The 26284-nt window shown below is 44.0% G+C and overlaps 1 protein-coding gene across 2 annotated transcripts; it reads right to left on the bottom strand.

Moving 5' to 3' along the window:
• Window positions 1-390: 390 nt before the first annotated feature.
• niban2a (niban apoptosis regulator 2a) lies at window positions 391-25912 on the bottom strand. Of its 2 annotated transcripts, XM_027003756.3 has the most exons (14): window positions 25529-25912; window positions 20402-20532; window positions 18729-18857; window positions 18224-18329; window positions 17314-17481; window positions 10101-10216; window positions 5856-5960; window positions 5278-5440; window positions 4124-4311; window positions 3551-3706; window positions 2982-3095; window positions 2761-2868; window positions 2426-2537; window positions 391-2261 (listed from the first exon to the last, which is right to left on the bottom strand). In XM_027003756.3, the coding sequence occupies exons 1-14, from the start codon at window positions 25581-25583 to the stop codon at window positions 1438-1440; spliced, it is 2475 nt and encodes an 824-aa protein (XP_026859557.2). In that variant the 5' UTR covers window positions 25584-25912; the 3' UTR covers window positions 391-1437. The 2 variants fall into 2 exon arrangements, with proteins under 2 accessions (XP_026859557.2, XP_081575400.1); XM_081719274.1 differs by lacking the exon at window positions 20402-20532.
• Window positions 25913-26284: the final 372 nt, after the last annotated feature.

Below are 26284 nucleotides of genomic sequence, written 5' to 3'. Positions count from 1 at the left end.
CATTCATCAGCTCTAAGATAGCATTACTGTACAGTGTTCTCCCAGCATAAAAGTACAGAGCTGAGTGTCATAATTCAGTCTAGCACCCACACCAGACTAAATGTGTGGTCATTCAATCTGGTTAGAAAAACTCCAGCTTTTTCTATCTGCAATATTTAACACACGATGTGCATCAGATATAAATAGAAGAGAAACTGTCTTACAAATTCTTATTCATTAATTATTTATTAATTAGTCACTGCCTTACAAAATGCAAACGCATGAGCAGAAAATAACATGGGCTATATTCTAGAATAAATAAATAGTTGAGGAAAAAGATTCCCTGCAGTAAAGTACTTCACTCTGGAACTTGAGGTACCTGGTGAAATTTGTCATTGATAGAAACAAAAGTAAAAGAAAGAACAGCTTGTTTATTAAGCTTTTCATGGACACCAAAATAGGATTGAAGGTTTTTTTTTTTAAATACAATTTTAAAAATGCCTATACTGAATCTATACTTTGCCAAAAAGGGAATTTCTCTGTTCATTAGCCATGAACTGGGCTGGTGAAGGATCATTGCTACTTTAGTGATTGAACAGAAGAACTAAGTTAAACAAACCAAAACAAAAGTGAAGCCTGACTGAACATACCAGTATCTGCAGGTACACAGAGTGGAGCGAGCTGAAACCAGCCCCATGAAGGCACCTGAGTCATGGCTCACTGCAAAAATTTAACTACTGGAGGAACGGAAAGATAAGTTGTTTGGTGCTACACAAAAGGTCAAAATATGAATGCATTCTTCCAGCATGGCAGTTTTCACTAAGAACTGAAACAACTCCATATAGAAGCACTAGTGTAAAAAAAAAAAAGAAGAAAATTCTATTTCAAGACCAAAAACATTGTTCATTTCTTCTTGTATTGAAATACTCAGATAATGATTAATGTTGGAATATGCTCATATTCCATTGTCTAAACAAAGAAAAACTCAATATACTGCAGATTTCATTTGGTTCCCTCAACAACAAGATAGTGTAAAGATTAGGTTCTAAACTAGGTCAGCCCTCTAAAATCATACTTACATGGAAAACAAAATCTGTAATTTGAGTCAAAGAACAGGAGAAGTCAAACAAAGCAAGAGAGGTTATTTATACAAATATTAAAAAAGAAAATTCATATTGACTCATAATTCAACCTCCTAAACTTTATCCGAAAAACAAACAAACAAAAAAGAGACGATTGACTCTATTTAAAATGAAAGACAATGCTTGATTGGCTGTCTGCAAACCTAATCATAAAACGGTCAGCTGAGACACAATCAAGACAAAAATAAACAAAACCCATCTTTAATCTTCAGTTTAAAATTAAAGAAATGGGTTTTTTTGGTCCTAATTTAAATCTCTTGATATAACCTCCAACTCATCTCCTGTAGTTTCTCCAATCATCACGCTTGGTTTGGACTCATAGGATACAACTCTCCTGCTCCAGTGTCACCATCACCTGCCCAGGATCCACCACCGCTGCTCCTGCCTTATACCTCCCTGCGATTGGCCAAGGCTTCTCTTCCTCCCCGTGCTCATTGGTCGGAGATTGAAATCCACTGTCGTCATGGTGTTGAGGCCCGGAGCCAGTGAAGGGCTGGCCCAGTTCCACATCAGAGTCCACGGCATATTCCACCAGTCCCTCGCCATCATCCTCCCCCAGCACTGCCGTGTCCAGCTCTTGAATCGCGCTTGCAACTGCAGAGTTCCTCACCAACACCTCCTTTACAGAGGTGATGGCCTTTATTTGCTCTCCCTCCTCTAAAGGGACCATCTCTCTGCTTAGCACCGACTCGCCCTCCTCTGAGAGGGGCACAACCACCTCCCGCACAGGACTGATCAGCTGACGGATCTCCTCCACACTTTCAGGCGAGCCTGGACTTTTCGGCGCTGTCTGCTGCGTAGGGGTAAGGGGCTGCCTGTGGAGATCCCCTGCTGTGGCCAGGGGCTTCTCCTGGAGCTCCTCTGCTAACTGCCTCTCGCTCTCCTCAGGAATCTCTTCCACCCCAGGCACTTCCATGCACGAGCCGTAAGGCACTGGTCCCATGCCATCCAGTTGGATCATGGAGACGATCTGCTTGTGTTTCCTGTTCGCTCCCCTGGTGTGCCCCTCTCCTCCTCCATACTGGCTGGCCCAGTCAATAGGGTTTTCCTCCAACAGGTTCAGGTTGGGGTCACTGTTGTTCAGCACCATACTGTCCCTGTATAGGTTGTGCCTCCTCTGGACAGCTGCTTCCTTCACCGCTAGACACAAGAGAACAAGGTTCAGCTCATTTAATGCATTAAGAGCAGATTTAGCCACAGACTATGATTTAGGCGCTGCAGAAATCGTCTTATTACATTGCTATAACAAGCTTTCTGTTCTGAAAGGGTTAATGCACTGTACTGAACTAAAAGGTCAGACTTACCGGTCATGATGTCTTTGGTGACAGAGTGCAGTATGACCTCCTCAAAGACATTCTCCACCAAAATGAAACGGGAGAAGTCCTCAAAGATGAGCTCTCTGAATCTAGGCAGGTCCTGAGAAGCAGAAAGGCAGAGCAGCTTCAGAACCACGGCGATGGCTTGCGCCACTGCCCGATTGGGCCCCAGTCCCCAGAACACTGTAGCGTTAAGATTGTTTTAAATCAGGGAGTGTTTTCTGCGGTGCTTTAGGGAAACTCGGCCCCGTACAGGTGACTTTGCTGAGAGTGAAAAGCAGCAACACAGAGGCGTGCGCAGGAGGAGCGCCTGCCGTACTTACAGCCGCGTAGGCTGGATAGAGCTGTTTCAGCATGTAGGGGACGATGAGCTGCAGAAGCGCTTCTTTAAAGAAGTTCTTGCGCACTGAGCTACTGTCATAGTCGTACTTCTGCAGGTGTGAACACAACGGGAACAAGAGAAAAACCCATATTTAAAACTAAGGGCAGGTTTCCCCAGGATTAATCCTGGTCTGGGAAAGCGGGTTAAAGTTTTATGGCTCACCTTCAGTACCCGGTCCTGACAGCACTGGACAGTCTTGTAGACCTGCTCTCTTGACTGTCCTTGAAGACTCTGGTGCAGCAGCTGCTCAAACGTGTACACGGCATTGTCCATTTGCTATAGCAGTAAGAAAAGTAGCCAGCTCATTTTTAAAATCATAAGGTATACAGTTAAACAGCCTTTATAACAAAGGTTTAAATGGCTCAATCTCTTGATCTCACTTGTGCACGTCAGTTTTCTTTTGCCTGCAGTACCGTTTACTGCCACACAATGTCAGTGTTGCCATATTCCCAACTGGGGCATTGCAATGTTGACTTTACTACTGCAACATGACCATTCATCCATAAAACACATTCTTAGTCGAGCCACTGTGAGCCACTACTGAGTCAAATATTAACAGCAGCCTTTTTAGTACCAAACTAATGCCACAAACACATGAATTAAACTGAATCGAACTCCCATTTAATCAATAACTAATTGAATAGAGGCTAAGAAAACGTTTAAAATCAATCAAGCAAAGCAGTTCTTAGAACCCAGACGGTGATGTTTGAGAGAGAAGGAGCTGAGCTAACCTCTCTCATGAGGATCTGAGCTCTCTGTGTGAACACAGAAGGGCTGGACACGTCAAACCTCTTCTGCAAGCCTTCCAGACTCAGCTGCTCCACCTTCTCGTAACAGCTCCGCATCTTCACGGGGTGGAAGGCCAGCATGGAGAGCCTCTCCATGTGCTGGAGGGAGAAGAAGAGGTGGCTACATCGAATTTGGTTCAGCTTCAGTTAAGGTTGGTGACAGACGGATGGGCAGGTTGGGCCGCAAGGTGTGCCAGCCATCGTGAAGTGGTCTCAGGGAAATTCCGAACACACTGCATTGGCTCATCTTCAGCTACCAACATCAAAAACTAATGTGCTGTGATTTAGCTGAGTAGGCTTCTGGTAAGTTAGTGGCAATGCTGAATTAAAAAAATACAAACAAACCCGCCCCCCCCCCCCCGAAAAATCAACTCATATGAAGAATAAAGCTTTAGACAAAATGCAAAGTAGTACAGTGAACTGAATGAAGGTCTACCATAATTCTGCCATCAGTCTAATTCCTAGTTTTGTAACCAGATCCCGTGGGATCAGGCCCGTGGAGCCCAGTCCCCTCACCTTCCCCAGGGCCTCCGCGCCGCCATCATTGAGAGTGTTCTTGCTGAGGTCCACAAGTTCACGGAAGAGGACATCCCTGACCTCGTAGAAGCCTCTGCTCACTGGCTCCATCAGATCCTCCAGCATGGAGGTGATGTAGGGCTGCACACTGGTCCTAAGGACCTGCTCCAACCGCGTGTGCATCATTGCTGCAACCACAGCCACACACACACACCATTAAATCACACTAGCCACTATCGAAAACAGACAACACAGAAGTCATCCAGTGTCATCGTCTATTAATCATAACTGGTGTCAGTGAGGCTTTAGTCTGCTGGTAAAAGTCTGCTTTATTCTAGAAGATCTTCATCTCCAACAGATTTGTAAACATACAACCATTTTTAGGTGCAAAAGATTTTATGACCACCTTATGGAGGACACACAGAAAAAAGGCACAAGAGAGAATGATCAGATATATACACCTCAGATCACTGTATATCAGAACTGCCACATATAGGTAACCCAATAAATGAAGCCATGCAACAAACTGAACAGTACTTCAGTTTAACTGTAACATGATCTTCAATAAGCCGATTTCAGAACCTGCCACTCACTCCATGGGGCAAAAAAACCAAAACAAAACACCCTACCAAACAAAGAAGCCACCACCTCCATCTCACAGCAGCAGCTGCACGCACACCACATCACGCGCGCGGTACCCCTAGCAATTCCATCTGCGTGGCAGAGCCGGTAAACGAATCGTGCTGCCAGCGCTGCATGTGGAATGCAGCCCTTCCAGCACTGGGAGAGGAGAGGACAGAGGCTGTGCCAAGCTGAGGTACCGCTAGAGCAGTGACGGAGCGCTTTGCGGATGCAGGATGCGAGAGATGGGCAGACCCATCGAGTTTCGATGACTGTATACGATGACTAATGAGGAGAAGCCATTTGAAATATGCACGTCTTGGGGAAGCCTGCCAGGCACGGTGTAAAGCTGCATGCTAAAACCTTTACTAGCTCGGTGGCCATCAAACTTAATGGAAAATTATACCGACACTTGAAACGCTCCTATGTAATTTACCTTCAGTTTGCAACCTGTATTAGGAGAGGTCACATATTGCACTCCCTGTAAATGGCTGTAAAGCAAAGCCAAGGCTCCAGAGGAAGTCTCTACGTACCCCGGATCCTTCCATACACTTGCTCTTTGGAGGCGATGATCTGGTCCATGTCTTTGCGGAAAGCAGCATCCAGACTGGGGCGCTCTACCTCAGCGGCCTGGACCAGTGCCTCATACTGCACTTGTGTATGAGCAATCACCTGCCTGTACATGGCGTCCGAGATCTAGCAGGACACACCGCCACACGGATTAAAGGAGGACAGCTTTCAGGACTTACAAGACATTATCACAAGAACATGTTACAGACCAACACTGCACTCAATATGAGCAAACATATTTGTATACCTGACACATTTCAGAGACTGCCAGCACACACTGTGTTACTGTTGACAGTCTAATGAATTCTGGGAGATGTCAAGTGATGGTTACTTGAGGTTTTAACAGGGTCATAAATTACTGTCTATCACACAGCTGCAACCACAGCTTGCTTCAGTTGCATTTTCAAAGACCACACTGGAGACCTTTGCTTAGCTTCTCTGGAAACAGGAATACACGATGCTTTTCATCTTGCTGGAGGTTGGCTTTGCTGTGTATGTGTGTGTGGACCAGAACTGCAGGTTTGGCATGCTCAGTACTAACCAGCATCCAGTCCCTCTGCCTCTGGGGTAGCTTGCCCTTCAGACGCGGCCCAATCAGTGACCTGAGCTCCACGTACAGACTCTCCATCACGAGGTTTGCCAGAATCTACACATACGTACACACATACATGTTTGCGCATACACACAGACAGCGGCAGATAGACAAGAACGATTTTAAATGCGTTTGATATTTGGTATATGGCAGAAGTAATTTGGTATGGTATATTCAACAGGTACTTGGTGTATTCAACGGGTATAATAAACAGAATGCATTTGGCTTTAGTGAGAACATTAGAGGACTGGACTGCAGTACACTTTTGGTTTTGCATAGTTATCTCTGGACACTGCCAATTAACAAAAGGCCCAAGAACTTATCATAAAGTGGGAGACTGTTAAACTGTAAAACCAAAATGATGTTTGACTGTGCCACTATGGTTATCCACAAAAGAGGCATTTGGTCTACAGCAGGGCCTTCATCACAGACTTTGAAGCATTAGCAATAACAGACTCAAGCTTTGAAGTCTGCTGCCTACATCAGGGAGGGTGTGTGTGTGTGTGTGTGTGTGTGTGTGTGCGTGCGCGCGCATACGCACTCTCTGTGTTTAATGCAATGTTGCTCAAACACTGTGTGGCAAATAATAAGGCTCTAAAACATGGCAAACATTAAGTAACCCTAAATGTTACACTAAAGTACTATCATAAGATGTCTCAATCCTGCATAATGAACCAGTGGAGTCCTGTGTGACTACAGGCTGCAGGGAGGGACTGGCACATGGGTCTGATTTGTAATACAGATGTAAAGACAACTGTTCATCCTCTCTCTCTCACACACCCCTGCCCCCACGGCCCTTGTTAGTCAGCATTTCCTAGACCTGGCCAGATTTGTTATATGTAAAGCTGGAAATGAACTAGATCATTTCGGCGGAGGTAAACAGACGATCTCTCTGAGAGGACAGAGCATCTTCCACACAGGCTTCCACTTATTTACAGGAGCATTTTAAGATGGCAGTGAAGCAGGGGAGTGATCATTAGGAGCAGAGGACGGTGACAAGAGCAGGACAGAGGCCGGCACGCACACTCGTCCCTCTGCTGGACACACGCGCGCACATGCAGCTCAAGCCTGCGGTACCAAAATAACAGGATTCAATCTTTTCCAATGTGAATATTTTGGTATTCACACACAGTAGCAGTGTATGGCAGACAAGGCAAATTTCACCAGGGACTGTGTGTAGAAACTGGCTGTCTGCAGCCCCCTCCCTTCTTTTACTTGCCCGGTTTCCATGGTAACATGGGGGCATAGCCAGGTGTGTGCCAAATCACACAGAACCAGACGTCCACGCCCAGCTGCAAAAGCAAAAACATTTCCAGCACCTTGCGCGTGTGTAGGTGTGTGTGTGGCCCATGAGACAGTAGAATTGATTGTTACCATGTACACTGAAGGGTGGGCATGTACACACACATCTCACACACACACTCTCTCTCTCAATGGGCACATTATTTGCAGCTTGCATTAACTCATAAAGATGTAGCAGAGATGGATGTTGGTGATGGTGCCACGTCACCACAGTCATCAGGGTGAGTTCCAAACACCACAGTGGCTAAAATAAACCGCTGTCTCTCGCGCGCGTTGCGTCTGTGCTGGTATGGTGGAGGTCCAAACACTGCGCAAATCTCATGGACTTTCGTTGCTTAAAACTAAATTTCAGTTTATCAGCTTTCCGAAGTACATAAATATTTAAACTTCTCAATCCAGACAAACAAGTTATATTGATCATATACCAGCACAAAAATACACATAATAGTTATTAAAGAATAATAGATATTATATGAGAGAAATAGTAATGACCCTCACTCTGAGTATTTTAGAGGTAACCAAATCAGAAGTGTGTAGGAGTAACGGACATCTGTTCTTGTTCAGATCTAATCTATCGTGCATTATATAGATAAATGATAGAAACAGCATCTTGACACCTGCCAAATATTTTTTTTTTTTTACCTTTAGACTACTGCAACTCAGTATGTGAAAAAACACATATGAGCATCACAGTATAACTGCTGAGCCACGCTCTCGTCACGTGCGCTGGCCTGACTGCTAAACCTGGGTTTTATGGACGTGGATAGGGCCCTGTCCTGGCCAAGCACAGCTGATGCCAGCGAATGCCCATGTCCTGGCAGTGTACAGCATCCTGGGAAAAGGGGAGGGGTCAGCAGAGCAGAGGGTGGGACTTGTGTACATGAGAGCAAAGCCATAGCAGGCCATTACACACAGTGCAACCACAGAGCTGAAAATACCCCATGATGAACACGAGTTTCCCCAGGAAGATATGTGGAAAAGAAAAAGGAGCATAACTCAGAGAGAGCTGGTCACCTTCCCTTGACATGTGGTGCTCCACACACTGCACTCAAACACGTGCGTGCTTTCAGTTTGAATGGTAAGACTTGGAAAGATAGACTTAAAGGCCAAGCACAAGTCACACATCCTGTAGCCTGTAAATCGCATATCTAACAACACACTTGATCTCTAGCTGGCTTTTTCCTCTCTGGGTTCAGCATAATCAAGGGGTTAGAATGGCTCCCTGATGTTACAGCCCTGTACAGGAAGCAGAATACGCTTTAGCTATCTGTTACGAGAAAGACCAAGTGCTGAGAGAATGAACACCACTTGCTTATCTTGAATGCTTATTAGATTGTAAATATTTTTACAGCTTTTAATCTGCTGCAGGTCTTTTCCATTTTATCCTATTCACAGAATGCATCATAGTGCAGTTTAAAACCTGAAATCCTTCATCAGCTATTAGGCAGAGGGATTTCTACCATTTAATGATGTGAAGGCAAATCTGACCAACAATAAGCACAAGTGGCGAAAAATATGAGTATTGAGTTGAACAGACATATCTCAGCTGGGCTACTTATACATGTATGTTTTTGTGTTCAAGATTCAAGATTTTTATTGTCGTATTCACTGTAAAACCAGCAGTCACACTGTACAACGAAATTACTTGGCTAGTCCTCCAGGCACCAGCGAGTATACAAAGAAAAACGTGGTAATCTGAGAAAACCGAGAAGGAATAAGACACAAGACGTGCGTATGACTAGCTGTAGTGCAAACGTCAAACGAGACGAAGCAAATGTTGTACGTATTAATTATAGGAGGCCAATAATGCTTAATACTCCTTAGTAGTCAAACGAGCAGAGAACTGCAGTCATGAAAGTGCAATATGCAATATTAATGTATAGTTTTGCCATTTTAGTCACAGCAGCAGCATGTGAATGTGCGTCATTGTATGTGGGCAGTGGTATCAGTGGGGGAAGCGGAAAGCTTGGGAGTAAACGCTACGTTAGCCTCCTCGTTGTGCACGTCCCACTCCTGCACAGCCTGCCTGATTTAAGGAGTGGGACGAGGCTGTGTTGGAGGTGTGCATTGTCCACGATGATGATGATGATGATGATGATGATGATGATGATGATGATGATGATGATGTGGGGTGTGTCTGATTTGCTCTACTGCGAGGAAAACAGAAGCACAGGGTAAGAGAGGACTGCAGGCACACCTGTGTTGAGTGAGGGCTATGCCCCACTGTGCTCCAGCTCCCAAAACACAGGCTGGATTCTCCACCCTGGCCAGCAGGGCAGGAGGGAGAGGGATGCATGGAAGCCACTCCTTCACTTCCTCCCCCCCTCAGCAAGGCTCTCCAACGCACACTCTCGCACTGGGTTTTCCCCCCTTTACCACTAATTTAGCTTTTCTTCCATTCCTTCCACGTTTGGCTTTTAGCAGACGCTCTCTTTTCCAGAGTGACTTACAAAAGTGATCTCTCGTCCACTCGCAAAATGTGTCCTAGCCAGTAGGGTAGGTTAGAGTTCAAGAGACCATTGAACTAGAATACTGCTGAAATACTGGAATCAATGCTGATACTCAGAAAAAGATATGCAAAATAAGCATGAGCTCTATATGAGACAATGAGAAGTGCAATAACAAACAATTCCAAACAATAAGTGCTCGAGTTTCATTTACTCAACATTAGTATGAAATTTCATAGGTGCAGGATCAATGGTCATTAAAATATTCCACAAATATCTGCTGAGACACAAATAGCACCATTCCTGCTATTAGAACACTGGGCTTTGACTGGGGCTTCAATTCCTCTTCATTCTTCCTCGACTGACCTCTGTACACTGAGGGAATAACTTTTTGATGACCCTCATAGACCTTGTGTGGACTGCAGGCTGTTATTGGGGAACTCACTCGTGCTGCATCTCCACACATCATGTCCCAGGTGCCGTAGTGTCCCTTGCCTTGCCTGTAGAGTCGTATGGAGTCTGTAAAAGTTGGCGTCAGCACCCTGTTCTCCTCTGGTAGACCTATCGGTTCAGGAGAAAACAGTTATTCACAGCGACAATGAGGACAATGAAGATGATGATGTTGATGGAGATGGCAATTCGCTGGTCCAAAGTTGGACCTAAAAACAACTCTAGACATTATAAGAAAGGCTTAAATTACAAAGGTCATTATCCTGTCCTCTGGTAATACTCCCATACACTCTGCAAATCTAAGGACATCCAGCTAAACTTCTGCAGTGCATACCAGTCAAGTCAGAACTGGATTAACAGACTACCAGGTTTAGATTCTCACCGCCACTCTGATGGCAGAAAAACAGGATACTGGAGTGCACTCAGGGAAATGCTCGAAATAGTTACCCTTTGGCTACCTCTCAAAGAAGCTCCAAGACGCACCCGTCATAAGCTTAAATAACGCTTTTGACCATAGTACCCCAGACCATTTAAGGTCTAGTCTCTGCATGGCTATGCTGTCTGTGTAATTACGAGAGGCTCCATGATCAGAAGCCCTACTGATATAAGATGTACATAATATTATCCATGCCAAAGAAATGTACAGCACACAGAATTCTTTCTTAAACAGTCTCACTGAAGAACAACATTCACTGTGTCATTTGAATCCTACTTGTATATGATGGTGAATGACCTTTTAGAAAGTCTCTCTCACACACACACACAGAGATAGACATAGTGGAAAATGACTGAGCTCACCGGAAAGCCTGGTGCTAGAGAGTGCATTTGTGTGTGCAAGTGAGTGTTTTGTGTTGTGAAAACATTCACATATTTGTGTGTATTTAAACACTGGACCCGAGAGTCCTTGTGGCAATAAGATTTACTACTGGCATGTGTTTCAGGGTCTCTGGACAAAGACAGGAAGTGAGCATACAGATGGTTAAATGAAGGAAGAGAGCAGGTTTCAAGCCTTACTGGAGCAGGAAACATTTTTAAACTGAGAGAGAGCATGTGTGTGTGAGGGAGAGAACAAGGGAGAAAGGAAGCATTTAGGAAGAGAGAGAGTTTTTCTTGGCTGTAGCCTCATGAGAACAAACTGGGAGCATTTGGCAGCAGTCTGAGAAATTCCCTCTAATCCCAAGCACACTTACAAACAATAAGCTATAACCAGCAATGCCCTCATCTGTAGGAACACCTTAAACAGAATGCAACCATTATGTTGCTCTCATGAATGTGGAAAGTCCATCAAAAGATCTGTCATTACACTGGCCCATTTAAGCCAAAGCAAAGTGGGTTTGATTTGTTTGTGTGTGCGCGCACGTGTGTGTGTGTGTGTTCGTGGATGAGACGCCCTCCTGTTTGAGAGAAGAAGATCAGTCTGCAGATTAACCCCACTACAGCAGACGGGGCAGGCGGTGTGTGAATGGAGCAAGGCAGGGTAAAAATAGAGCATGTGGTAGTGTTTACGGTCGGCCTCTGGGCCTGACACGCCTCACTCTGGCACGGGCTGGATCAGCGGATAACTGGGCCTCCTGGAATGGCCCGTTCCCAGGGATATGTATGTGTGGATGTAGTTAGAGGCAGCCTGTTCAGTGGAACACTCCCTACTCAGTGTATAACTGCAGGGCTTATATGCCCAGTCACACTGTGTGACCATGTGCTTAAAAAACAGCAAAGAAAGGGTGCCATTTTCTATGCTGGATTTTCAAGTGAGATGGTAAAGTTTCAAATAGCTTCACTTGGTATTCATTAACAGCTATATTACCATTATATCACAGACCACCATCAACCCAGCAATGATACTGACAGTCAGTGGCACTGCTGGGAGAAGAATAGTTTACCATCCAGCCAGCAGTGATCCTTGGTACAGGGTAGAGCTTGCCTAACAGATCTACGTCATAATAACAATTGCAGACAATCTTAATGTACACACAGACAGACAGAAATATACAGACAGAGAGAGACAATTTTACAGTGCCAGGCTGTGGTACTCTGGGCAGGCAGGAGAGGACGAGACAGGCAGGGGTGTGACAGGCCCCAGGGATGGATGGGGCCCAGAAGGCCAACGCTTTGCCAGAGCAGTTGGGGCTGATGTCACTATTCGCTATTTTAGGGAGTGCATTTCATAACTTGTGAACTCACAATAATGGCACCCCAGCCACACATCAATTCTGACACAAACTACACACACACACACACTTCTGCCCTGATATGAGTGGAAGTGCTAGGGGAGGGGAAGCCTTCTCCGTGCTGGAATAAAGGCACGGCCTGACCTGGCTCCGTACATCAGCACTTACTGCCACGCACACCATGAAAGAATACCATCACCACACACACACCAAAGACCTTTGTATCCTGCGGAAGGGGCACACCCCCTTGCTCTGTTTTTAGCTGTGATGAGATTTGAACACAGGATTTTGGAACTGTACTGACACTTTTTGTTATCTCTGGTGAGAAGGAGAAATCATTTTCCAACACAAAGCCATCAGCTTCCTGGCTGGTGCCGTGTCGCTCAGTAACGAGGTGTGGCTGAAGTGTCTGTCATTCGAGTTCACTCATCTGGCTGCCACTGGTACTGCTAAATCCATGAAGTTTAGGAACAAATAAGCATCAATAGCAATTTAAAGAACTCTTGTTGCTTTGGTTGAGGTTGTAGGTGCAGAATGAATGTACCTTACACTGGTAAATAATAATAACCCTCTTAACCAAAGACCAACAGGACTGGCTGTATATCCACAGCTTTGTATGATGCTGGACTTCAATTGCTCTTTATCACTTAGTCAGGTACAAACTTTCTTGCACACAGTTTCATGCAAAAGCTGTTTAATTTAAAGATAAGCAACATAATTTGGCTTTAAGATTAGACAGAGTCACTCTGTGTCTTTTGCAAGGTCTACTTGTAGATGCTTCAGCAGCAGAGAAACAGTTTATGTTCAAAATAATCCTACCACTTTCCCCTGAGCCATGAATAAGCGGAGTGACATTCCCACACACTCAAAGAGTACAATCTGCCCAGATGTCTGATCACTGGCGCCCGCAAGTTGAGAACTCAGCCCGCAGCTGGAGATGCAGCCCAGCTTGGCTCGCAGCTGGAGACGCAGCCACCTGGACTAGCAGCATGGCTCGGTTCGCAGCTGGACAAGCGGCTCGGCTTGCAGCCGGGCTTGCAGGCAGCTCGGCTCGCAGCTTGGCTCGCAGCTGGACTAGCAGCTCGGTTCATAGCTGGAGGTGTAACTTGGCTTGAAGATGTAATGAAGAAAAGTGACATAAAACAAAAATGGATGCTAAATTAGCTATATGTATCTTCAATGTTTTGGCCTATTAACACATTTCAGAATAATTTGCCTACAGAAAATACTCTTCGTATTCTCCTTTTGATAACACACAAGTTACAAAATGTGCAAAATAACTAGCCCTGTGCATTAATGTACCCATGCAATCTCCATTCTCCCCAAAATGCTTTCAGGCTTGGTAAAAAAAAAATAAAAAATCACCTTGCTAGTGCTATATGAGCCTATTTGCATTAACGTTGTCCTGCATTTTGCATCATTAGGTAAAAATACCCCAAACTGCATATTCTTTCAGGCAATCCCACAAGACAAACTATTTTGCTCATCTGAAAAGCGCAATGCTCTATAGATCCTTGCAGAACATCAGTGTGAAGTCTTTGGCAGGTATCATCAGGATTGCACATGTTTTTACACATGCAAACCTTTACTAAATTAGGGCCCTTGAGCTAGAAACCCAGATCAGTGTTGTACACTATAGATGCTGATTCAGAATCCCAACTCTATGTTTCCATTCTCGTACTGGGGTTGAATGGGTCAGAAGAGCAGGGAAGAGCAGGTTTACACGTGCTCTCTTTAGAGCGGGACTGAGAGCAAACAGGTAGCGAGGGATTAGAAGGAACAAATAAAGAACAAACTCTTTAGCCTTAGATATAGTTGCAGTAATGCAGATTTTTTGGGATTTCACCGAGTGAAAAGGAAAAAAAGAAAGCCTAATCTTAAACTGAATTCTGAAAATGTGACGTTCTGAAAAAGCGATTCTTGTCTACACAGTTAGGATGATGTGCTAAATTCAGTGAAGACACTGTGGCTTCAGTGAAGACACTGTCCATATTTTCATGAACCTCAGCCAAAGCTTCTCAATAGTTAGAAAAAAATATAATTGACCTGATTTATTTAATGGAATTAGGGGTATTATATCAAATCTCATATAGAATACCACTTCAAAAACACTGTCACAATCCCTGGTTGTGAAGCATGTCATCACCTTTTGATAAGTGCTGTATCTGATATGCTCTCATGTCTAGGCCCTACTTACAGTGGAGTGAAAAAGTGTTTGCCCCCTTCCTGATATCTTCGTTTTTTGCATGTTTCAGATCATCAAACAAATTTAAATATTAGACAAAGATAACACAAGTAAACACAAAATGCAGTTTTTAAATGAAGGTTTTTATTAAGCCCCAAAAAAAAGCCCAAACCCACATGGCCCTTTGTGAAAAAGTGATTGCACCCACCCCCCCTTAAAACATAAATTAACTGTGGTTTATCACATGTTTGGAAAGCTGGGTTCAATTTCTCTAGCCACACCCAGGCCTGATTACTGCCACACCTGGTCTCGATTAAGAAATCACTTAAATAGGACCTGCCTGAAAGTGAAGTAGACAGAAAAGATCCTCAAAAGATAGACAGTATGCTGTGGTCCAAACAAATGAGATACAAAGTAATTGAGATCTATCAGTCTGGAAAGGGTTATAAAGCCGTTTCTAAAGCTTTGGGACTCCAGCCAACCCCAGCGAGAGCCATTATCTACAAATGGCCAAAACATGGAACAGTGGTGAACCTTCCCAGGAGTGGCTGGCCGGCCAAAATTACCCCAGCGACGAATCATCCAAGAGGTCACAAAAGAACCCACAACATCATCCAAAGAACTGCAGGCCTCACTTGCCTCAGTTAAGGAGTCAGTTCATGACTCCACCATAAGAAAGAGACGGGCAAAAATGGCTTGCAGAGCAGAGTTTCAAGACGAAAACCACTGCTGAGCAAAAAGAACATAAAGGCTCGTTTATGATTTGCCAGAAAATATCTTGATGATCCCCAAGACTTTTGGGAAAATACTCTGTGGACTGACGAGGCAAAAGCTGAATTTTTTGGAAGGTGTATGTCCCATTACATCTGGCGTAAAAGTAACAGCATTTCAGAAATGGAACATCATACCAAAATATATGATGGTGAGAATGTGTTGGTCTGGGGCTGTTTTACTGCTTCAGGGCCTGGAAGACTTGCTGTGATAAATGGAACCATGAATTCTGCTGTCTACCAAAAAGTCCTAAAGGAGAATATCTGGCCATCTGTGTGTGACCTCAAACTGAAGCGCACTTGGGTTCTGCAGCAGGACAATGATCCAAAACACACCAGCAAGTCCACCTCTGTATGGCTATGGAGTGGCCTAGTCAAAGTCCTGACCTGAATCTGAGATGATGTGGCATGGCCTTTAAAGGCAGTTCATGCTCAAAAACCCTCCAATGTGGCTGAATTGCAACAATTCTGCAAAGATGAGTGGGCCAAAATTCCTCCACAGCTCTGTAAAAGACTCATTGCCAGTTATTGCAAACTCTTGATTGTAGTTGCTGCTAAGGGTGGCTGAACCAGTTATTAGGTTTATGGGGCAATCACTTTTTCACACAGGGCCACGTAGGTTTGGATTTTTTTTTTTCCCTTAATAACAAAAACCTTCATTTAAAACCTGCATTGTGTTTACTTTTCCTTTGTTTGATCTGAAACATTTAAATGTGACAAACATGCAAAAAAAAAAAGAAGATATCAGGAAGGGGGCAAACACCACTGTAAATCACCTGGGATCTGTCATAGTGTACGATAGGCAAACCCTGAAGAGCGGTTTGATCAGTATTCGCCTGATCAACACTGTGTGCTTAGGAATGAAGCTGTACTTTTATACATGTGAATACATGTCTGCTCCTGTCATTTTAAAACTGCTCTGTGAATAAAACTTCCCTTTCTGTAGTACTCCCTTATCCAAGCAGGATATAAGGGGCCCTTCAGAAACCGATCCTCAGAAAAAAAGGCCACATGCATGATCACAAAAGCACAAAAGCAACGATGACAACCAAAAAAACAAGGTGTGTCAATTCACAGCAAATCCACGTCACTGAGGAATGAGAGACATGGAAAAAATGTAAGTAATTGCTAACAAGCTGCAAAAAGCCAAATAAAACAAGCAATGCTGCAAATGTAGTTGGTCGTTTCGGTGACGCAGATGACTCTGTTACAAATGTTACTAAATGAAAGATTCCCTTATACGGCATTAGCAGGCCTGACAAGGCCACAGTGCAGAGGTGCTTTAGCTGAAACCGCACTGACACGACTGCATCTCAGACAGTTGCATCAGACAGCCGAGCAACAGACATGCCCACAGACTGTTAGGAATATGGCCAGCAAAGCAGAAAGACTCAAGTAAAGCCATGCAGCAGACCTTGACGTGAGGCTCTTCTACCTGGCGTGCTAAGGGGACAGCCTAACCTGTATGGTGCGTAAGGCCTGAAGCCAGGACTACTGTAATGTTGAACACACACTGCCAGGCCAGTTAGACTTCAGAGATCTGCAGCATGTGTAAGCCAGGCAAGAAAAAACAAATTCCTCTGAGCTTTCTCACCTTCTCCGACTACTCATTTTAATGGCATCCAAGTTCTCCCGCAGAGACACACATTCACACACCCACCCACTCGCCCACACACACCCACCCACCCAGCCAGCCACGCACCCACCCAGCCTTGTTTTGAACAATGGCAGTAGTGCAAAAGAGAGGTGATTACAGAGGGTGTAGCTGTGTAGCTGTGACAGTAATAGCTTAAAAGAGGTGTATTGGGCGGATCTCAGTGCTCAACTCTGTCTTTCTCTCTCTCGCTGTAGAAACAAAGGAAGATAAATGGGCAAGAGTGCAAGCACAAGCCTTTATAGCCCAGTTCCTCAGAGGCTAGAAGGGCGGGGGCCGAACCGTTCGACAGCAGAGGCAGGGGTGTCCTTAGTGTGCCAGATGTACAACATCACAAATGATTTGATATCTGTTTCCAAGCACTTGGAGGATTGTGTAATTATGCTGTGATACGGTGTGCAGGCGTAGTGTGCCCGCGCACAGTGCCTCACCGCTGTTGGCATGCCGGACGCAGTCCTGGAAGACAGCAAGCCACTTCTGCTGCTCCTTCTCAGTCCTGACGGAGAAGTAGTGATGCCGTGCGTAGGGGTGCCACAGGACGAGCAGGAAGGGGGAGGCACACTTCAGAAAGGGCGAGTCGCCTGCCTTCGCCCTCACACCTACCAACCAGCACAGAGCACACATTTACTGGACACCTAAGGACTGGGACGCCATCACTTTATCCAACCACTGCAGTCATATGAAATAGACTATGGACACCTCAAGCTGTCTTCGAATGCTATAAAAACATCTTGTCACTTCCTGGACAGAGGAGGCATTTGAACAGCCAGCAAGTTTAAAAAAAAGTCATACAAAATACACAAGTTTTATATGAAAGCTACAGTAGAAATAAAAAATGGTACATCATCATTAATGGTTACACAATACCCATTTTAAACTTAGAAACTTAACGGTAGTTTAACAGTTACAAAAAACTTTGCTGTTCTTATAGAAGTAGGTAGTGAAATCTATAAGACACCACTCTGGAAGGTGATCAGCCAATCTGAGTAGACCTACACCTTAGAACAATGTCTGCACTTCAAGAATCAAAAGGTTACTGTTTGCTTCTTGCTATTCGAGTAAAGCGCCACCACACTGAGCAGGGGGGCAGAGAGAACACACATCATATGCAACAAAAAAAAAACGTATCAATAGTCTAATGAAAATTCTACATGCTAATACGTTTTGATCAAAAACCTCCAGTGTCTCAGTTTTACAGTGGTCAGCAATGTTATTCTCGCCGATGATGCATGTGATAAATGAGGCAATATCACATGTAATTTAACAGTATTCATCATTCTTTCTCTATCTGTTTTCTAATTCTCCTCCCCTCTTCGCTCCTGGCGACGACCGTTCCCTTACCAGGCAGAGAGTGGCTGAGCAACTCCAGATACTCCTGCATGGAACTCAGGACTTTGTACCCAGCACAGCTGATCACACCTTTGGGATGGAGGCCTCTGTCATGGGCCTGAGGAAGACGATGACGAGGTTTAGATTCACACCGCAGCCACAAGCTTAGAGGCTAATCCTCCAGGACACCGTTATCTGCACTCCACTTCAGAACCACTCAAAAACACCAGACGACATCTAAAGCACTAGGGTTCCAAACGTATGCGGTGCTTTGAGCCAATCGGATTCTGCTGCGCTCACTTCCTACTGAAACTGGAAAGGAGTCTAAAAAACATGTAAAGTGCAGTCATACTACAAATACTGGAAGATTCAGGTGGCACCAGTCAAATTCAGATGTGCGGAATTTGAAAGTTCCAGTGAGGGGGGTTTCTTTTCGGGCCCTAAAGGTGCCTCATTGCGCAGGTGAGATGTGTGTGGCAGGTGACAAAGCAGCAGCTGTGCTTGCCACTGTCCTCACCAACTTGTTTTCATAGTAACTGATGTTGTAAGAGTCAGCCACGTAGATGAAGCGATTCCGCCATTTCTTGTTCTCCTCCAGATACTGAAACAGGTCTCCAGAGAAGATGGACTTGTCCTGTAGTGGATCCTGAAAAAGAAAAATTAAAAAAAATTTTTTTTTAAATCACAAAACCATCCACTGAATCTTAATATAAATGAGAAAAGGATTCTGAAGCTGAACAAAGGAGAAAGGATGAGAGTGTTATACAGACAAACAGTGTTACGCAGCTGCTAGCCATGTCTATAACAACAAGACCACAGGGCCTGGTACACAAACAGCATACAACCTTTCTTCATCTTCTTTCACTTTTGTTATATCTTTTCATTCTCTTTACGCTTTGTGGAGTCCACAGCTTCAGTCAATGAGACGTGGGGCTGTGCTGGTCGCCTGCCAGCTTCAGCAACCGGACGCCCTTTGAGATCATACCGTACTGGGCCCAAGTGCATTTCATACTTCAGTGACAGAGGTATGTGCTCAGACCTCAGGATCCTTGTGAAGTGTTTACCAAACCAAACCCCACCCACATCGCTGCTTCATTTCTTCCTAGAGCTCAAATAACTTCCCAGGTGTCATTTGTAGAAAGGAAGGAAGTGCAGGAGAGAGCAGCGCAGAGGCTCCTGAAGTCAGCTGGGCCTCACAACATGTTGGTTTACAGCACTTTGGAATGAAGGCATTAAAGAATCTGTGTGCTGAAACTGAAGAGCTGAAACCAGCAACAGCCAATGCCTGGCTTCAGCTTTTAAGCTGAAGCGTAAGAGTAATTTGGTTGTACCACACCGTGTTATGCCTTCATAGCAACTGTGAACACATTCATTGTTAGTCCTGCAGCAACCAAATACAACATCCCCGTATTTCGTATGTTCCCTGCTAGGGACCTCAGCACTGTCTGCAAGATGCCTTTATAACTTAACATGCTTGCATACCACAAAGCAGAGTTCTAAGATTCCTCAAATGCTGTGTGCACTTAATAGACCTAATAGAAAGACACTTTATCTCCAGATTAAGTTTTAATGTCCAATTTGAGGGTTGAGTTAACTCTTGAGTTAACGTGATGACGGGTCATATGTGGAGACTGGAGCCCAGTTCCAGCAAACACCTCTCCATCAACACGCTGCACTAAGGGCATTGGAATCTGGGAACTTTGTCAGCTGCAAACCTATACACCCAGTCAACGTGTTGTAGAATGTGCCAGTGTTCATAGGCACATCTGCATTCCTGAGGCAGGCATGGCAGATGTTTATTTAATGTATGAAATGGCCACTGTGTTGCCTCCACTGGGCTGAGTGCAGTGGAGTTTGAATGTAGAATCTCATGGCTCTGCCAGTGAACAGGTGTCCCCGTTTCTCGGTGAGGTCTTTATGTGAGAACAGGAAAGAGGCAAATACCATGAGTTATAAGCATAATCTAGACAACCTGACAGCAAAAAGATGTATATGTGGTAAAAGAGTAGGATAGTGAATGAAAGACAGATTGAGTGAGGTAATCCACTAGACCATCCCAACAGCAAACGAGCAATATGGGAACGGCCAAGTCTTCTCTAGCAGTTCACTCAGAGCGATTCTGAGCGGAGCACATACGGGTGGAGAGATGAGGGCCGTGAGGTGGATGTGGAGTGTGGTGGAAGGCCTTACACTGCGGTGGAGGAGCTGGGACTGGCCACTCGCTCCCCCCTCGATCTCGAAGCGCACACTGTTAAAGAGCGCCACCGCATACTGCTGCTTGTACACCCTCCCGAACTCCTCCATCACTTGCCTGGTACATGCTGGAACACACACACAGTTAAACTGGGTTGGATAAGACCAAAGGTATAATCAAGATCCCAAGATCCACAAACACAGACAGTTCAAAAGTTACACATGCTGACTAGATGAAAAATAAAAGAATATTGTGTAACAATTTGTAAGTCAAGAAAAAGAGAGTGCAAATTGTACATTGGGCTTAAGATGTTCCTGTTTATCATCATGAGACTGAGTGGGACCCATTTCCCCAAACTGCAGGTGCATATCTGCCAACAATGTTCATTCATGCAGAAGCAAACAGTTTACACAAAGGAATGCAATAGTGAAAAAGTTACAATATCACAGGACATCTTGCTCAAGTGATCTAACCACTCAACTAAGAACTGCCCAATATACCAATTACTGAAAACAGCACTCAGTCTAAACACAGACGCACAGACTAAACACACTGCTGTAATTTGCTTTTGCTGGCCAGAAAATGATCTATTAACAGTCACAGAGGTACTGTAATTATACATGTGAATGTGTGTGATCATGTAAGTGTATGTGTGTGCCTGTATCGGTACATTGTGACACAGCCTCCAGGCAGTCTGAGTAGCTGGTATGTTTTCTATTGCTACACTGCAATAACCAATCTGGCAAAGGTAATATTCTTGATAGAATATAACCAATATAATTAGGGCTAAAATAATATATGATTTTAAAGGAGCAGTAAGTAATTTTTCCAATGATTCTTCTTCACATTATGAAACTACCCAGCACCTACTATACTAACACCAACCAGCAAGGATGCTTTAGAGATTGTGTAAAATGCCTTCATGAGAGGGGACTGGATCTATGGAGCAGAAACTGGTTCATTTGTGAACTACGAAGCAATTTCATTCTTCATCTCATGTGAGCAGCATATGATCATGAAATCATGCATGAGGTAATGATGATTAGACATCTAAGAACATGCCCATGCACAGACAGGAGAGCAGTAAAGATGAGGTGTGGGATTAATCTAGGCAAAACAAGGCCTGGAGGTGCATGAGCTACACATGAGAGTCTAAGATTATAAATTTGATAGAATTTGAATATAATTTCCTTAGAGTGCTACTTATATAACTGTTAAAACCGGTTTCTATTCAAATAGCAAACAAACATAAAAAATGACTGTTTTGATATGGTGTACGTCAGAACACTTAGTCCACTTCAGTATAATGAGCAGCTTGATAGGAACAACTATTTGTAAAGGTTTTTCCTGGAATACTGGTAAGATGTACTTTTTATGTTGTGTGTGTGTGTGTGTGTGTGTATATAAGAATGGAAAGGAATAGACTGTTAACAGAGGAAGAGAAGTCCATATCCTTTTCTGTGTCCTGACTGCTAAAGTGACATTCTCCAGTGACAAACAATGGTACTTTGCAGTGTACTTTTCTAAACATTTTATTGTGTTATATTTTAGGCAACAAGGTCTGAAACAAAATAACTTTTGCTTCAGACCCTGTTGCCTAAAATATAACACAATAAAATGCTTATAAAACAATATGAACAGAGCCAGAAGACAGAGTCCTCATCACAGAAACACACACACAAACTTACAGTACAGTCACATGCCCTTTCCTTCTGTGTGTGTGTGTGTGTGTGTGTGTGTGTGTGTGTGTGTGGTTATGTGGACGTTTGTTTGCATAACCAGTGCAGAATAGTGTGCGTGTATGCAGGTAGAGCTCATCATAATTACTCTGCAAATTCTTAGGAAAGTAAACAGCTGAAGTCAAGGACACTGGAGACAGAGTCACCCAAATCCACAGACAGGAGACGGATTTACCCAAATCCACAGACAGGAGACGGATTTACCCAAATCCACAGACAGGAGACGGATTTACCCAAATCCACAGACAGGAGACAGAGTCACCCAAATCCACAGACAGGAGACGGATTTACCCAAATCCACAGACAGGAGACGGATTTACCCAAATCCACAGACAGGAGACGGATTTACCCAAATCCACTATGAGGTGTCTGTCTAGGTGCAGCCATGGATAAGAGCAAGTAGCATGCTGTATGTACGGACGCACGGAGGAAGTGATTGCTGGGGCCAGCACAGGGATTTCCTCTAAGGTTCTGGAGTCCATGCTGTTGTCTGTGGATACCACTACACAGTTGCCACAAAATCCTCCTCCAACCTGCCACTCTGAGATCTCAGCGACTGGTAAACCTGAGACATTCACCTTTGCATTGTTTGAACATATGAATGTATGCAGGGCTGAATATCAAAATCTGACATCATTCTCAAGCTCGAATGCACTCTCCACCCATTTTATTTGAAACCTCCACCTTGCCCCTACACTTACTCACTACTGGAGAGATGGAGGTTGCAAGATGTGCATGGCAACAGATTAGGCTTTAGTCTAGCTGTGCTTATAATGGGTTTCCAGTAAATAAACGTTCCTAACAAAGTGAACAGACTTGACGGTGGACCTGGCTGTGTGTGGTGTGTGTGTGAGATGACTCAGCTGCCCAGTTTGTGATTCACTCAGGAGGGAATGTGCTTCGACAGCGAAGGTGTCCCTCATACCCATTTCTGGTGTCAGCACTATTCTAGCTAGGAACATGTTCTCTCTGCTCCACCATGTGTGGGCTGCGTAACGGTGGAGCAGGAGGGTGCCTGAGACAGAGAAGCAATCAAGGTGGGGACAGACTTTCCCAGCAGAGGAGAAGAGACACCAATGGTTAAAGGAGGTAGGGAGAGAGAGAGGGAGAGAGAGAGAGAGAGAGAGAGAGAGAGAGAGAGAGAGGGAGGGAAGAAGAGAGAGGGAAAGAAAGAGGAAAGGAGACCTCACTGTAGGGTGAAAACTGTGGTCGCTTCAGCATAGTCATTTTAAGGGCATGCTAGAACTCGTCTTCTCTCCCTCCGTCTACAGGCAAGTTTCTCTGATGTTGCTCAGTGTAAAAAGGAGATCTGCGGCTCTTAGCAGGAATTTCCTGTGATAATTCTGCCCTTTCAACCTAGTTACAACCTAGTTTCTGTCCAGCTGAGCCAGCTGAGCTATGCAGGATGAAAAGACTGAACCACCCTTATGGGAACTGCAGGTTAAAAAGACTAGAAAATCAAGAGTTCTCTTTAAAGCCTTCCACAGGTTTCTATACAGTCTGAAAAATACACTTTGTGTCCCTGTGTTGTGGATGATGGTTGTGCAAATATATTTTGTTCATTCTTATCAAAATATTAGCAATGATGATCAGAACAGGTAGCAGAAATAAATCCTCTAATAAACCCTGGTTTTAAAGTGTGTTGTGAGCATTCTGATATTACAATAAATTGAGGTATTCAAGTAATCCAACATATATAATTTTGGTCAAACTAATTCAAGCCAATCTTTAACCATGCCGCACTGATGTCTCAATCATGAGTTTTAATATATTACAAGGCATATCGATTATAATACATAAAGTGGTCACAATATCATATTTTTTCCCACATCACAGAGCCCAAATGAGAAATTTAGGAGTGGCACTTGCTTTGACAAAAACAGTAGTTTCATCGAACTCTCCAGTAAGAACTCAATCCATCGCCCTTAACATTTGTCATCACTGTGACTGCTTTGAATGCACTAGATACACTGCAAACCAAACTATATTAAAAAAAACAAACAAACCAAAAAAAACAGTCAAGTCAGGACATTCCTCTCAGTTACAATTTCCTATCTTATGAGACAGAGGAGAGGAAAAGATGCAGGAATGGGCAAAGGGCAGAAGAATAGAAAAATGATGACAAAAGGCAAAAAGATGAGCAAGAGAGAGAAGACAGAGATGGAAGAGTGAGAAAGAAACTAGCCTTGTCTTTCATTTACACCGAGACCCGTATTATGAAGCCCAGTGCCCAGATTACTGAACTCTGCTCCACTCATGACCTTCGTGTGAATGGCTGCAGTAATGTTAAATTCCAGCCATCTTTCCAGGGCATTCTCAGGGTTCTGGTGCACTCTAACCAGTTTTTTCTTTCTAAGATAAAAGAACTATCCTTAGAAGCACATTCTACACAGTTTTTATACAAAATTTGATTATAATGTCGGTAACGCCATCAATCGGTGGCTATAGAATAGCACAAATGTAGTAGCAAATTTAGTGCCATTTATCCTGCGTGTATACCACCATATCAAAACTGCAGAAACTTTCCCCCCCCCAAGAGGCTCTTGGGGACTTTGAAGATGACATGAGGCGAAACTGGTGTTTGTTTTAAGATGCATTTGATTTGAGAAAGTAAACTCAGAGAAGAGACTCAGTGCCACATATACAAACAGAATGAGCAATGGAGAGATCAGAAATGACTGGTTGCTGTCAAGTTACTTCCTATGTTTCAACCTTATGACCCTCTTCTGTAGTCAAGGATTCCACAGTGGTATGAGGCCAAAACAAACTGCACCTGTAAAACTGCATACTGTTCAGCAACAGCTTCAGTCTTTCAGTAGGAAAAGTACATATTTCATGTTCCTGAAGGATCTGTCCCAGAACCTCCACAGAGAAGTAAAACATGTCCCTGCAGGCAGAGGATCTGTCCGAGATGTGCGGGAGAATCAGCCCGCAGGAGACAGTCATGGGCCCCTTATTCACAGCTGCACTGGGACAGAGGCCTTTTCTCATCTAATACCATCTTAAATGGCAAGTTAAGATGGAATTAAGAGAAGGAGCTATAAAACAATTATCAGACATACAGTTAATGCCACTAGGGTTATCCACTGGTGGTTAAATTCAAAGCAGGCCCACAGTAGCTATTTGAAACCTGTCTACAGTACGTCCAAAGCATTCACACTGAACTCTTAGCTCGCATGATTTGAAACTTTCAGGTTTGGAAGACCTTGACTGCACAAAAAACTACAGGAGTAGATAATGTATGCACTGCAGATATATAACACCATGCTCCTAATTCAGTGCCAATAAAGATTTGTTCTAAAATGTTCGCATAATACAGCAACGAATAGCCTCTCAACAATCCATATCCGCGAGTAAACTAACAGACACCTTAAACCAGCTTACCTGTAATTATCCCTCGCCTTTCCTCATCCAAGTGGGTAGAAATCACATCCCCCATGGCAACAAGTAACCGTAACCAAAAAAGAAAAAAAACAAAAACAAAAACAGAATAGTCTTTTGAAAAAAAGAAAAGAACGGCAACTGGGGTGGGGGACTTAAAAAACACAAAATTTATTTGCACGTTTTCTCCTCGACACCTTCCGAGGAAACATCCCCAAAGCGATCCAACCAAATCAGGTCCCACGAGCCTGCGCTAACATCGGCTTTTGGCGAGGTTCTGCGTGCGCGAGACGGGAGGATAACGCAGGAACGCGTTCCTATTGTGACGCCGCGCGCTCAAACCCGTGCAAGAGCGCACTCATGTCTGAACTCCTCGTGAGAGTCTGTACTAGTCAGACGTGTTCAATGAGGGCGACACGACACTCAAGAGGGTGGGGACTCCAGAACTAAACAAACTTCAGTGCTGACCGAACAGCTACTGATTTACGCGCATAACCAATAAACATATATATATATATATATATTACTTGACGTGCGGTACCGGTGTAAATAGTATACTACCTCATACAGGGACCGGCAAAAGACACATTACATTACAAAACAAACAATATCCTAAACTAAACCATTTTTTTTCGTGTAGTTTACTAAGTAACCCAAACTAAAAGACGAATATTATAAAACATCAGATCACATTTAAGAGACATTCATTCCGAAATCCCTAAGTCCGAGACATTTGTTTCTCATCATTTGCTAGCTGGA

The sequence above is a fragment of the Electrophorus electricus genome, chromosome 8 (genome assembly GCF_041902795.1).
Source record: "Electrophorus electricus isolate QZ-2024a chromosome 8, ASM4190279v1, whole genome shotgun sequence".
Lineage (NCBI taxonomy): Eukaryota > Metazoa > Chordata > Actinopteri > Gymnotiformes > Gymnotidae > Electrophorus > Electrophorus electricus.
The sequence above is the reverse complement of the archived record's forward strand: the minus strand, read 5'-3'. Positions and strand labels throughout refer to the sequence as shown.

What these genes read in the sequence shown, in the direction of transcription:
- niban2a (XM_027003756.3), bottom strand. Translation starts at nt 25,583, where the DNA reads ATGGGGGATGTGATTTCTACCCACTTGGATGAGGAAAGGCGAGGGATA. An exon ending in GTCAGGACCGGGTACTGAAG is followed by an intron (nt 2,869 to 2,981) that starts GTGAGCCATAAA and finishes TCACACCTGCAG; the next exon opens with AAGTACGACTATGACAGTAG. An exon ending in TCTATCCAGCCTACGCGGCT is followed by an intron (nt 2,538 to 2,760) that starts GTAAGTACGGCA and finishes TCTGCTTCTCAG; the next exon opens with GACCTGCCTAGATTCAGAGA.